The 14,399-nt window shown below is 47.1% G+C and overlaps 1 protein-coding gene across 1 annotated transcript in view; it reads right to left on the reverse strand.

Moving 5' to 3' along the window:
• Nucleotides 1-14,399, reverse strand: part of LOC148535189 (uncharacterized) — a 45,917-nt gene that overhangs the window by 28,172 nt on the left and 3,346 nt on the right. The window contains exon 3 of the mRNA XM_088464458.1: nucleotides 13,331-13,411. Within this exon, the coding sequence (XP_088320584.1) occupies nucleotides 13,331-13,411 (81 nt within the window). The remainder of the gene's footprint in view (nucleotides 1-13,330; nucleotides 13,412-14,399) is intronic.

Raw genomic sequence — 14,399 nt, forward strand, 5'->3', positions numbered from 1 at the left:
GTCAAGCCAGCTGGCCCTTTACTTATGACACAGGCGCACGCTTGGCACTACTTTGTTGATGCACGTGCGGCTACTGCGCACACAATTCACAAACACAGAAAATAATTTTTTTTTTGGTTTGGTCTGGAGTGTACTTTGGGGGTTACAGCACCCTTTAACGGTCAAGCCAGCCGGCCCTTTACTTATGACACAGGCGCACGCTTGGCACTACTTTGTTGATGCACGTGCGGCTACTGTGCACACAGTTCACAAACACAGAAAATATTTTTTTTTTTGGTTTGGACTGGAGGGTACTTTGGGTGTTACAGCACCCTTTAACGGTCAAGCCAGCTGGCCCTTTACTTATGACACAGGCGCACGCTTGGCACTACTTTGTTGATGCACGTGCGGCTACTGCGCACACAATTCACAAACACAGAAAATAATTTTTTTTTTGGTTTGGACTGGAGTGTACTTTGGGGTTTACAGCACCCTTTAACGGTCAAGGCAGCCGGCCCTTTACTTATGACACAGGTGCACGCTTGGCACTACTTTGTTGATGCACGTGCGGCTACTGCGCACACAATTCACAAACACAAAAAATATTATTTTTTTAGCACTTGGGGGTAGCACCCCTGATGGACAGAGCACCCCCTGGACAACACTACAGCACCCCTTTAGGACTGGGACACTGCACAGGACTTTGGAGTGGACACAGCCCCTATGGAGAACTGACTGCACAACACAGTCCAGCCAGCCCCTATGGACTTTGAAGTAGTGGACACAGACCCTATTAACAACAGCAGCACAGCACAACACAACACAGCCAGCCCCTATGGACTTTGAAGTGGTGGACAACAGCAGCACAGCGCAGCACAGCACAGCACAACACTACTCTGCACTACACTACACTACACTACACAGCCCAGCCAGCCCTAACTCCCACCCTCCCTCTTCACTGTCCACAGCCGAGTGAGAAAATGGCGCCGACGCGGGTACCTTATATAGGATCCAAAACCCGCGAGACTCGGAAGGCGGGATGATGATGTTTTGCCTTGATTTCAGATCCGAGTCAGGCGGGAAAAGTCGAGCCTGACTCGGATCGGCCTCGGATCGGGGGGGCTCGGGGGGGTTCGGATTTCTGAAATCCGAACCCGCTCACCCCTAATATATATATATATAGCATACAGAAGGCGGCGGCACTCGTCAATAATATAATTAAGGAAACGGGTCACAGACCATCAGTGAAGTTTCAACGTTTCAATCTTAATAGATTTTCATCAGGAATAGTATACAATACAAAAAGCACTTACCTAAATACACTTCTAAAACACCCCCAGTGAGCTGAAGCCCGAGTCCATCTGAACAACGTATTGACGTCATCACGTTGCATAGTGCAAGCGGATGTGACGCCCACCCGTCAGAAGTTACTGTGGCAACAGTAAACAAAAGACAGTGAGCCCTGCACCACATGAAACAAATACAAAATATGTAACAGCAGCGGAGAAAAAACATTGATGGGTATCAAGATATCCTGTCTTACGGAAATGTCGGCATTAATAATAATACATACATATTAAAGAAAACATGTCAAACTTCGATTTTCATTCAAACCGTACGGTTGTACGGTATTAAGAATGTGAATCCAGCGTGCTTCACATTTTAAAAGTGCTTTGGCTCTGTCTCCTCCCCTCAGACTGTCTGGGACAAAATCTATCATTTTATAACGTAACGTAGATAGGGCATGTTTATGTTCTTTAAAATGCCTAGCAACAGGCTGATCCTCTTCTCTACCCTGTAGTGCTAGTCTAATAGATGACCTATGTAAGGCCATCCGTTCTTTGAATTGTCTTGTAGTTTTCTCTACGTACATGTGTCCACACGGACACCTGATGTAATATACAACATACTGACTAGAGCATGTTAAGATATGTCTGATTCTGAACTTTTTTCCGGAATAAGGGTGCACAAATGTGTTCCCCGTTTCTAGGTAGCCACAGGTGGTGCAACCCAGGCATTTATAATTGCCCATTTTTTTCATCAAAAAGTAGGTAGGGTGGGTAGCTTTCCGTCATGATGACGTGATGACGTCAATACGTTGTTCAGATGGACTCGGGCTTCAGCTCACTGGGGGTGTTTTAGAAGTGTATTTAGGTAAGTGCTTTTTGTATTGTATACTATTCCTGATGAAAATCTATTAAGATTGAAACGTTGAAACTTCACTGATGGTCTGTGACCCGTTTCTTTAATTATATTATTGACGAGTGCCGCCGCCTTCTGTATGCTGTATTCATCTTATTGCGGAGGGCACCGATATTTCATTTGCTGTGGAAGAGTGCCAAGCCTTTGCTGTATATATATATATATATATATATATATATATATATATATAATTAGGTATCTCTTCTAATCATTATGCCTGTTGGAATGACATGCTAAAAAGTCTAATTACAACACCAGTGGGATATGTTCAGTATCCCAGCACAGGGGATGCCGGCGCTTAGAATACCGGTGCCGGAAATCCCGATTCCTGTCAGAATCCTGGCGCCGGTATCCCGTCTGATGGCATCCTGAAGGAAAGTAGCAGGGTTGGTGAGAGGGCTAGGGTTAAAGTTAGGGAGGTTAGGTTTAGGCACTAGGGGAGGGTAAGGGATAGTGTAGGGAGAGGGGGAGGATACCTACCGACAGGTGTCAGTAACCTAACGCTGTTGGGATGCTGGCATTGGGATGTTGACCAGCAGGGTCCCGAGCACCGGCATTCCGTATCCATTCCACATCAGCTACACCTGCATGTAGCAGCTAACAAATTCAATCAGTCTCTCATAAGCAACTTGTGATAGAGTCACCGGTGAGTAAAACGCATTAGAGGGACAGATATACAGCGACTACCAGAAAGGATTTCATGTATAAGAAGGAATTCCCTTGATTTTTCCACTAGCCTGCTGCGGTAAGAAGCCAGAACACCAGTGAATGATTGCCCCTCAAGAAAGCATCGGACCAGTGACACAGCAGGGAAGAGAAGGAAGACTGGAAGCAAGGGATATATATCCCAGAGCAGTGGTAAAGATGGGACTTCTAGGAGCTTACTGGTAAGCACATAACATTAAGCAGGATATTCTCATTCGTACCATTTCGATTAGCTGTATAAGTGCCGGCCTTAAGGAAGGCTGTGATGTGGCATCCCTACCATCATAGACGGAGCTTTTGCGCTGCTATCCGGTGGGTCCCTGCAGGTCCGGTAAGCTACTCCAGTCTTGTCATATACGGAGTTAACATCACTGAATGGCATTAGCGTGACTTGAAAGAGATTTACTGTTTCTAAAGAAGATCTGTTTGGAATCTCGTTTTTTGTTTTTATTGTGACTGTTTTTTTTTAATTTTATTAAAAGGATTTGCTTTGGGAGAGTATCGAGACTTTTATATTTATTTCTGGGTGAATTACAATAATTTGATCCACCTTTTAGGATCTACATTTGAAGATGGCTTTGAGGAATAGAGTCCTCCTTTTGCCTTTGTGACTAATAAAACCCGCCCAGGACGGTTATTAAGTTGTATACAGGAACTGTTACTTACTTGGACATTATTCATATAATATCATCAGACGCTATATGGTGTTGTCCGTTATAAGGAATACCCTTTATTGCTATCCATTACAAGGAACACCCTTTTAGTGTACTATTTGATGGACATATAATTTCCCTTTTTTTATTTGGATGTGGTTTATGTATATTACGATCTGTCATATCACATCAGATTTGAACATTTAAAAACACAGCGCTGCAGAGTCTACCACGGTGTATTGCACCATTTGCATAGTAGTGATTATCTACACCCAGCTGTCGGGTGTTAGTGGTAGAAGCAGCAGCAGTGTGAAGCGCTCTATTGATAATCCTTTGTATATCTTACACTGGTATTTATGTTTAAGCTGCACCCAGCAAGCAGGTCGCAGCCCTTTGCTCAGGTATCCAACACAAGTGGGGAATAGAGAAACACAATCACAGGTAGAGATGAGCGGGTTCGGATCTCAGAGATCCATACCCACCCGAACTAAGTGATCCGAGCTGAGCCGAGATCCGAGTCGGCTCGGGTTTTCCCGCCTGACTCGGATCTTAAAACGAGACAAAACATCATCATCCCGCTGTCGGATTCTCGGAGGTTTTGGATTCTAGAAAAGGTCCCACAATCGCCGCCATTCCGGCTGTGGAGAGTGAAGAGGAAAGAGGGGGCTGTGATCGCTGTGCTGTGCTGTTGCTGTGTTTGCATAGGGGCTGGCTGCTTAATGTCCATACTGCATAGTGGCTGGATGGCTGTTGTCACTTGTCATAGGGGCTGGCTGACTGTTATCCACTAGTCCATATTAGGGCTGGCTGCTGGGCTGTGCTGTGCCTCTTGTCCATAAGGGCTGTATTACTCTATACTAGGAGCTGTGCTGCAGACAGAAGAGGGGGGCTTCAGTGGCTCCTATGTCACTGCAGTCCATAAGGGGTACTGCTGTGTTGTCCAGGGGGTGCTCTGTCCATCAGGGGTGCTCTCTTCACCCCCAGTGTGAAAAAATAAAGAAATTGTTTTTTTTTCTGTATGTGTGCGTGCGTTACCCACACTTATCAGCAATGTAGCTGCGCAGGGGTGCTGCCTGTGTCGTTTATCAAGGGGCTGCTGCCTCATTCAGGAGTGCTCTCCTTCCCCAAGTGCCAAAAAAAAAATGAATCAATCAATTTGTTTTTTTTTCTGTGTGTGTGTATGCATTATCCACACTTATCACCAGCAACATAGCTGCGTGGAGTTGCTGCCTGTGTCATTTATCAAGGGGCTGCTGCCTCATTCAGGGGTGCTCTCCCTCCCAAGTGCCACAAAAAATGAATGAATCAATGTGTTTTTTATTTCTGTGTGTGTGTGTGTGTGTGCGTTAGCCATGACATCACAAACACCTCAGCTGAGATTTGCGTAAACATTTTCAAAAGGTGAAAATAGAGAATATGGTTTAAAAAATAGAATAAAGCAGCTAAAACTGCATTCTCTGATTATAGTGTCCCTACTTCCAGTCCCTACCCATGGCCCCTCTAGCTGCATTTCAGCGAGTCAGAGGGGCAACTTCATGCAACTGTATTCCAGAGTGCAGCTGCTCCTCTTGTAGCCCAGGTCAGAAGATGTGTAGGGGGTGTGGTGATGATATGGCCTAAAATGGAGCTCACATCCACCAAAGTGGACAATGAATCCTAAATCTAACAGGGAGCGCAGCTGAAATTTATACACAACACAGGATGGGATGACGATATAGGCTTGGGTGCTGGTAGAATCTGGGGTGATATATACATCATCTTCTTCACACAATATTAATTTGTCCCCGCTGGAATCCACCAATACAGGTGCCTCTGTAATTTTTGAATGTAATTGATGGTAAAGGTCTTTCTCGTAGAATTTGTAGTTCATTTTGATGGACATCATCTATTCCACATTTTGGGGAAGTAGTCTCAGGATGATCACTGACAAGGTTCCTGGCTGTGCTGAAAACTCTTTCTGAGTACACACTGGAAGGTGGGCAGCTCAAATAAAGTAAAGGCAGTTTTTCCTGCCAGTAGTTATTTACATCTCTTCAGATCTGTGTCCATTGGAAAGATGAAACAATGTCTTCAACCCTTCTGCAATGAAAATCCACTCCCAGCAGCAGGCATGGCGCTCAAGAATTCTCAAGCAAGACACAACGTAATACTTACACCTTAAATCTGAAATGTTGCATTTGCTGCTTTGTTCTGCTTATCCACATATCTGCTCTGGTTAAGTGGACAGTGGGAACAACAGCAGTTGGAAGGCCACTAACTATGTTTTTTTAATGTCCCTGTACAGGTTGAGAAATGTTCATGTAGAAGCTTTGCAAATGATTATTTTACAGTCAATTGTTTTGGAAAGCAGTCTTCCTGAGTCCCTTCTTTGATGAAAATCCACTCCTAGCAGCAGAAGTTGGCACAGGATTCTAAAGAAAGACAACGTAAGACCTTAAGGGGTAAATTTAATTTACTAAAGTGAGAGTTTTTAGAAGTGAGTTTTAGAAGTGTTGTTGCTTGCCCATAGCAACCAATAATATTCTAGCTATTATCTTCTAGAAAGTGCTAGGTAATTGTTAAGTAGAATCTGATTGGTTGCTATGGGCAACATCACTTCTAAAACTCACTTGTAAACACTCTAAGTTTAGTAAATTAAATTTACCCATTAATCTTAAATCTTGCACTTGTCCACATATCTGTGCTGGCTAAGTGGCAGTTTGGAGGCCACTAACTAACTATGTTTTTTTTAATGTCCCTGTACAGGTTGGGAAATGCTTTTTCATGTGGAAGCTTTGCAAAGGATTATTTAACAGTCAATTGTTTTGGAAAGCACTACTAGAAGTCTTCCTGGTCCCCTTCTGGGATAAGAAAATCCACTCCCAGCAGCAGCATCAGGCATGGCGCTTAAGGATTCTTCTGGGGCAAGGACTGATGTGAATGAGTAAAATATTTTTTTGTAAATGCATCCCCTCCTCCACTCCCCTTCTCCCTCATAAATTTACTTCAGAATCCAAAAATGAAATAAAATTTACTACCAATCAACCCTTCCTGCCCCTGCCTTCAACTACATACATACTCCAACTCCCTCAGGCCTCTCTTGAATAATAAAAACATTTGTTTCCTGATGTGCCATGTTGGAAGTTGAACTGCCACGTGTTTGTGCCGCCCACTGCTGCTGCTTAGCTTAATCAGCCAGCTAGCTTGGTGCAATTGACTGGAAATGAGTGGAAAAAAATGTTATTGAGGTTAAAAATACTGTAGGAACAAAAACAGGCCCATTTTATGTGATGTTAGCTGTTTTTATGATTTTTTAAGGAAAAATCCAGATCCAAAAACAAAAAACAAAACATGGAAGGGAGGTTTTTTCTCAAAATCAATCCAGATCCAAAACCAGGGGAGATACAGATCCAAAACCAAAACACGGGGGTCGGCGCACATCTCTAATCACAGGTCAGGCACAGGAGGATGAGATGGAGGGTTAGTACTCAGGTGACGTACTGAGTACCCACACTCAATGGCATCATTGGGGGGGTGCGTGCCGCAGGGTGTCACCCGCCAAGGGGTAACACCAAGGTGCAGACTCAACCCTCAGTGACAGGAACTGGGTGCTGCACTGTAGAATTACATGCAGCACTCAGCTCCTGACACAGTGAGGGAGCCGGCACTTCAGACAGGCTGGTCCCCGGAGGCAGCCCGCACCTCTGGCACCCCCTATGTGACAAAAACAGGGACAGTACCGCAATGTCATGCCCCTCCCGTGAGGCCACGCCCCCTTCTCCCCGTTTCAAACTATGAATCCAGCCATCACTACTCCCCGCACCATGTGTCAAATGAGGTAGGGATGCCACTGCCCACACTGTAGATGCAGAACTGGCACAAGAGAATGACACTTCTAGTTAGTACTCAGATGGCGTATATTGAGTACGCATGCTGTGAACCCAGATGCAGTACTTGACACAGGAGAATGACACTTCAGAGTTAGTACTCAGATGGTGTACTGAGTACACATGCTGTGGACCCAGATACAGCACTGGCACAGGAGAATGACACTTAGTAGTTAGTACTCAGGTGGCGTATTGAGTACACAGGCTGTGGATCTACATGCAGAACTGGCACAGGAGAATGACACTTCGAAGTTAGTACTCAGATAGTGTACTAAGTACACACACATTGAGAGTAGACACTAGGAATAGATCTTGAGAAGAATCGAGAATGGAATCTGGAATGTTGAAACAGCAAGTAAACAGTAGAAGCAATGACGTTGTACAGGCAACTTCCTGTTGTTCAGAGCAACCAGTGCTACAATTGGGTAAAGGGCTAGTCAGGTGATGAAGACTGTCATGGCTGCGCGGTAACTGCAGGAACCAAGTCACGGAGCAACGCATGGATGTCCTAGCGGACCCTAGGTATACTCCTCAGCGCGTCACTCGCCACAAACACCTGGCGTCTGACCGCTCAAGAAGTCAGGGGAAGTAGGCGCTGAGGTGAGTAGCGGCTGATCCTAGGCCGAAACCTGACAATTCCATAATTATCCCACAAACAAGAATCTATATATTAGAGATGAGCGGTTCGGATTCTGTGGAATCCGAACCGCTCCGAACATTGGGGATCCGAGTCCACCCGAACCCTGTTCGGGTGTTCACCGCCTGACTCGGATCCCCGTTCGGGGCCGAACGGCGGCCGCCTGATGTCGGATTCTCACTAGAGAATCCGACATCAGGTCTCCTCGCGTGTAGGGCAGAGCGCAGTGATAGCGCTCTGCCCTACACAGACACAGACACACAGCCGCCAGCGGCAGCTGTGTGTTTGTTACAGCAGCCAATGAGAGTCACACAGACTCTCATTGGCTGCTGCACGGAGGGAGCCGGCTGGAGCTCACACATGAGCTCCGTCTTCCGGCTCCCTCCTCAGCGTGTGACAGAGCGGACGGCGCGGGAGCGGGGATACAGGTAAGTTTTATTTTTTTTATTTTTTTACTTGTCAAAGGTCCGGGGGCGCTACTGGGGGGGGGGTCTGCACTACTGGGGGGGTCTGCTACTGGGGGGGGGCTATACTACTGGGGGGGCCATACTACAGAGGGGCCTGCTACTGGGGGGGCTATACTACTGGGGGGGGTCTGCACTACTGGGGGGGGGTCTGCTACTGGGGGAGGCAATACTACTGGGGGGCCATACTACAGAGGGGCCTGCTACTGGGGGGGGCTATACTACTGGGGGGGGGTCTGCTACTGGGGGGGCCATACTACTGGGGGGGATCTGCACTATTGGGGGGCCATACTACAGAGGGGCCTGCTACTGGGGGGGGGCTATACTACTGGGGGGGTCTGCACTACTGGGGGGGTCTGCTACTGGGCAGGGCTATACTACTGGGGGGGCCATACTACAGAGGGGCCTGCTACTGGGGGGGACTATACTACTGGGGGGGGTCTGCTACTGGGGGGGCCATACTAGTGAGGGGCCTGCTACTGGGGGGGGCCATACTACTGGGGGGGCCTACTACAGGGGGGGCCATACTACAGGGGGGGGCCCATACTACAGGGGGGGCTACTACTGGAGCAGCCTACTACTGGGGGGGCCTGCTACTGGGGCAGCCTACTACTGGGGGAGCCATACTACTGGGGGGGCATACTACTGGGTGGCATGCTAATGGGGGGCATACTACTGGGGGGGCCTGCTAATGGGGGACATACTACTGGGGGGGCCTGCTAATGGGGGGCATACTACTGGGGAGCATTCAACTGGGGGCACTGCATAGTGGACCGTACTACTAAGGGGACTGCATAGGGGGCACCACTGCTGGGGGACATTGTGTAAGGGACACCGCTACTGTGGGCATTGTGTAAAAGGGTCACTACTGTGGGCATTGTGTAAAAGGGGCACTACTGTGTGTCGTAACATAAATAAGAGACACTACTTTATGGTGTAATGTGAATCAGGCCCTATGTGCGGTGTAATGCTAATAAGATTGTGCACTGTGACTCCTAGGGCCGTAGCCCACTTTGTAAACAAGTACTGTGACTCTGCTGGCCGTACCCCACTGGGTGGGTGCACTACTTTTCATTTCTGCCACTGCTGTGTGGCAATGTGTCATAGATGTGCTTTATACTGTGGTGTCTGTGTCGTTGTGCCGCTGCTTTGTCGCTTAGTAACCAGTCAGCTCACTGCAACCTTTGGCCAATAATGTTGAAAACAATATTATAAGCTGTGATATGGTCTAAATTGACTGGAAATTAATGTTATTGAGGTTAATAATACTCTAGGAAGAAAAAAAAGACCAATTTATGTGATTTTAGCTTTTTTTGTCAATTTTTGTAAAAAAATCCAAATCCAAATCCAAATCCAAATCCAAAGCCAGTCACCGCAGTTTGGCAAATCCAAATCCAAATCCAAAGCCGGACGACGAATTAGAACCAAATCCAAATCCAAATCCGGCAAAAATGGTCCGGCGCACATCCCTACTATATATTACACCTGCATGCAGGGCCGGACTGACCATCGGGCACCTCTGGCAAATGCCAGAAGGGCCGATAGCTGCGTGGGCCGGTCTGTCCATCTACAGGGATACAGTACTATTGAAATTGTCTCTCCCAAAATGGCCGCCGCCTCATAGGAGACATCGTAGCACATTGACATTTGAGAGGTCTTCATTTGCCATGTTCTGCTGCCAGACGCTAGAGGACCAGCTGTACCTCTAGTAACAGGGAGCAGCTAGTTCAGCAAAATACCGGGCAAGACCTGCATGCTGCCTCCCCTGCCTTTCAGGTAAGTGTTTTTTTTTTCTTCATTATGTGTGCGTCTACTGGGGGGTGGCACTACTGTGGGGGGATTACTACTAGGGGGACTACTACTACAAGGGGGGGACAACTACTAGGGACACTGTATCAGGGGTGCTACTACTGTGGGGGAATTACTACTAGGGGGACTACTATTACAAGGGAGGGAACAACTACTAGGGGTACTGCTGTGGGGGGATTACTACTAGGGGGACTACTACTACTACAAGGGGGGGCTACTAGTAGGGGCACTGCATCAGGGGACCACTACTGGGGGTACTGCATATGGAGGGACTACTAATAGGGGCACTACAAGGGGGGACTACTACTAGGGGCACTACAAGGGGAGGGGACTACTACTAGTGGCACTACAAGGGGAGGGGACTACTACTAGGGGCACTGCATAGGGGGGAGACTACCACTGGGATCACTGCACCACTACTGGGAGCTCTATATAAAGGGCAATACTGGGGGCACTACATCGGGGCATAACTACTGGGGGCTCTATATAAAAGGCAATACTGGGGGTACTGCATAGGGGGGGACTACCACTGAGGGGGACTGCATCATGGGACCACTACTGGGGGCTCTATATAAAGGGCAATACTGGGGATACTGCATAGGGAGGGGGGGAGACTACAACTGGGGCCACTATTTAAAGGGCACTGCATAAGGGGTACCATTATTGGTGGCACTGCATGGGGGGACTACGACTGGGGGCACTGCATAGGGTGTACCACTACTGGGGGCACTGCATAGGGGGCACTACTACTGGGGACACTATATAAGGGGCTTACTACTGGGGGCACAAGGGGCACTGCACAGGGGGGACCACTACTGGGGCACTGTATAAGGGGCACTGCATAGGGGGGATCACTACTGGGGGCACTACTGGAGGCCTGCATAAGGGGGACCTCTCCTGGAGCACAAGGGGCACTGCATAAGGGGACCACTACTGGGGGCACTGAATAGGGAGGACCACTACAGGGGGTGCTGTATAAAGGGTACTGCATAGGGGTGACCACTACTGGGGGCACTGCATAGGGAGAGACTACTACTGGGGGCACTATATAAGGGGCACTACTGGGAGACTGCATAAGGGGGACCACTCCTCGGGCACTGCATTGCACAGGGGGAGGGGACAACTACTGGGAGCACAGTAGAAGGGGGATCACTACTGGGGGCCTACATAGGGTGACCACTACTGGGGGCATTGTGTACTTTGAGTACTGTATAACGGGAACTACTGGGGGGACTGCATTAAGGTACATATGGAAAGGACTGTTACCAGAGTGAAGAGAAAGGGGTATGTGTAATGATTATGGCTTTTTCATGAGACCACGGCCCCTTAATTTGTTTGGGCACGCGCAATAATATGCCTGGGGGCACCAAAAAATATATTTGCTTACCAAAAAATTTGGGCTTTGGCCGTTCCTGTCTATACGGCTGGGATTCTACAAACTGCTGGTGACTGGGCAAGATAGAGGAGGAGGCTTGTGTACTGTACCATATGCGTATTTATATATCCACAACATGTTCTATTGGATTGCTGCAATAGCCCTCTCTGAGTGTTGTTTACTGTGTGCCTTGGACACATTACAGCTAGTGTGAACTATATATACACATATTGTTTCCCATATTTTTCTCACTTTTCATCAAATTTCTTTGTTTGTTAGAAACTGAGCTTTTCATACTTACCCTCCCCCCTTCTCCCCCTAACCTTCCCCATTAGTGCCTAATGGTGCGTACACACTGGGCGATTAAAGTGGACGACTGAACGATAACGATATCGTTATCGTTCAGTCGTCCACTTTATCGTCCATTTTTAACACAAAAAAGATGAACGATGACGACGACGCGCGTTCCCGCGGGTCGTTCGTCATCCTCGTTCATCGGGCTGACATGCAGGCCAACCTGACGACCTCGTCAGGTTGCTGCATGTCAGGGAATGGGTGAGAGAGCCCGGCGCTGAACGATATCGCTAATGATATCGTTCAGCGGCTGTGCTCAATGTCATGAACGACATTGAGCACAGCCTGCCGGGGACACACTAGACGATATCGCTCAGGGAGCATATCGTCTAGTGTGTATGCACCTTAAACCTAACCCCCCCCCCCTTCGTGTCAGGATTAGTAAGGGGAGGAGTCTATGCCAAGAGCCAGGTGCTGACGCGAGGTGGGCCTGTGTGCTTTAAAATGCCAGGGCCTATTTTTAGTCCCAGTCCGGCCCTGCCTGCATGGGTTACATAAATCTAGATCCATTAGTCATTAATTGAGGATTATTTGTGAGACAACATTGTATTTTTTTTTCTATCTATATATATGTTTAGAATTTAATTTGTATCTGTTATTCAAAACAATTGTAGAACAGTATAAAATATTAGGTATTGCATATGTTGGATTTTATATTTCTGTAAATTTTTACGGTAAATAAATTTAAGTATAGTAAACATATAATACTAACATTCTTACACACTCAGCGCCAATTACTCCTACTGCCCTTATTTAACGCTGTTCACAAGGGAGGAACCCTCAGACATGGAGTAGACTGCCGACGCGCATGAAGGGGGGGTTTCTGAGTACCTAGAAACTCCCCCTAGCCGCCGATTTATCGCAGCTGACCAGTGCTCAAAGTGCACTTCACTTCGGCACCTGGCGGCTATCACTGTCCCCTTTAAATTTGAGCGCTGGCGCCAGTTGCACGAGTCAATCACAGCTCGCGTACTGGCAGCCAATCAGGGGCGGCTGTCCTTAATTGGCTGTCTGCGCGACCAGCACCATATTCAATATACCGCTGAGGAACCAGATGGGAAGGGAGCACGGCGATCAGGCGAGTGATGCGGGGCCATGATGTGTGTAACTGTGTACAAACGGAGGAGGGAAAGAGCTGTATGTGTACAGATAGAGGAGGAAAGGGAATTAAGACTGTTCAAGAGACCAAAGGAACCAGAATCATCAGTCAGTAAAAACATATAGCACAATTAAAAAGAATTGATTTACATGCCATAAAACTGTAACAAATACTTGCCAACATTTACCTTACTTTCTTCAGTTAGTGGTGGAAACTCAAACACGTAGACATTTATACCATGCTTGGGAGCACGACCCTGGTAAATTAGCTGGAAAGGGAACAGTAGGAAGAAAGAAAACTATTTTTAAAACAAATTTTAAAAAAGTATAAGCCAAAAATGCATCTAATATGGGATTTAGATTACTAATTTATTGTCTTCCTAAACTGAATGTTCAGAGTTAAATACAAAAAAATATTAAGTGTCAGAGTGTATCTAACCAATAACAGCTAGAAAGGGACGTTTAGGTGAATTATGGCTCTATAGCTATAAATCAACTATAATGGAAAATGCTTTGCTTAGCCATACCCGTCCATGCCACTTCTACTTTGTTCAAATTAAATAAAAAAATATTTCCTGCCAATCCATCACATATGTACAACTACACCCTTAGTATGTACTCAGAGGCCCTATGCTAGTTACTTTTTGGAGTCTCCTTATTATTTTGAGGCCACTACAATCATCTTCTTGGGGATATGCACCTATATATGAATAAGGCCTTTAGACATAAAATAATGTTGATAATGCCAAAGTTCAAATTAAACTTTTGTCTGCTAGTTTTGTTCGCTGTGACATTACAGGCCCTATATGTGGGCAGAAATCCATATACTGCAGTGTGTACACAGCCTGTCTGCAACTAGAAAAAAAATTGCAGCCTAAAAGTATGTTATATATTATCTGTCATCAGGGCCATTTCTAGGGGCGGGTGAGCCATGCAACTGCTGACATTTAACTTCACTGCAGCGGCCGGTGCAATAAAGTTTTTGTTTATTGCGGCGTGCATGGCTGGCTGGAGGGACACTGGGGGCTGGCTGGTGGAACACTGTGGGGATTGGCTGGAGCCTGGAGGCACACTATGAGGGCTGGCTGGAGGGACACTAGGTGCTGGCTGTAAGCAGGGAAAGATTCCCTGCAAGGCCACGCCCCCTGCTGTGAGGCCACACTGTGAGGACTGCCTGGAGGGACACTAGGGGCTGGCTCTAAGCATGGCAGGATTTCCTACAAGGCCACGCCTTCTGTTGTGAGGCCACACCTTTTT

This window comes from Taudactylus pleione, unplaced genomic scaffold, assembly GCF_031769625.1.
Source record: "Taudactylus pleione unplaced genomic scaffold, aTauple2 ptg000055l, whole genome shotgun sequence".
Lineage (NCBI taxonomy): Eukaryota > Metazoa > Chordata > Amphibia > Anura > Myobatrachidae > Taudactylus > Taudactylus pleione.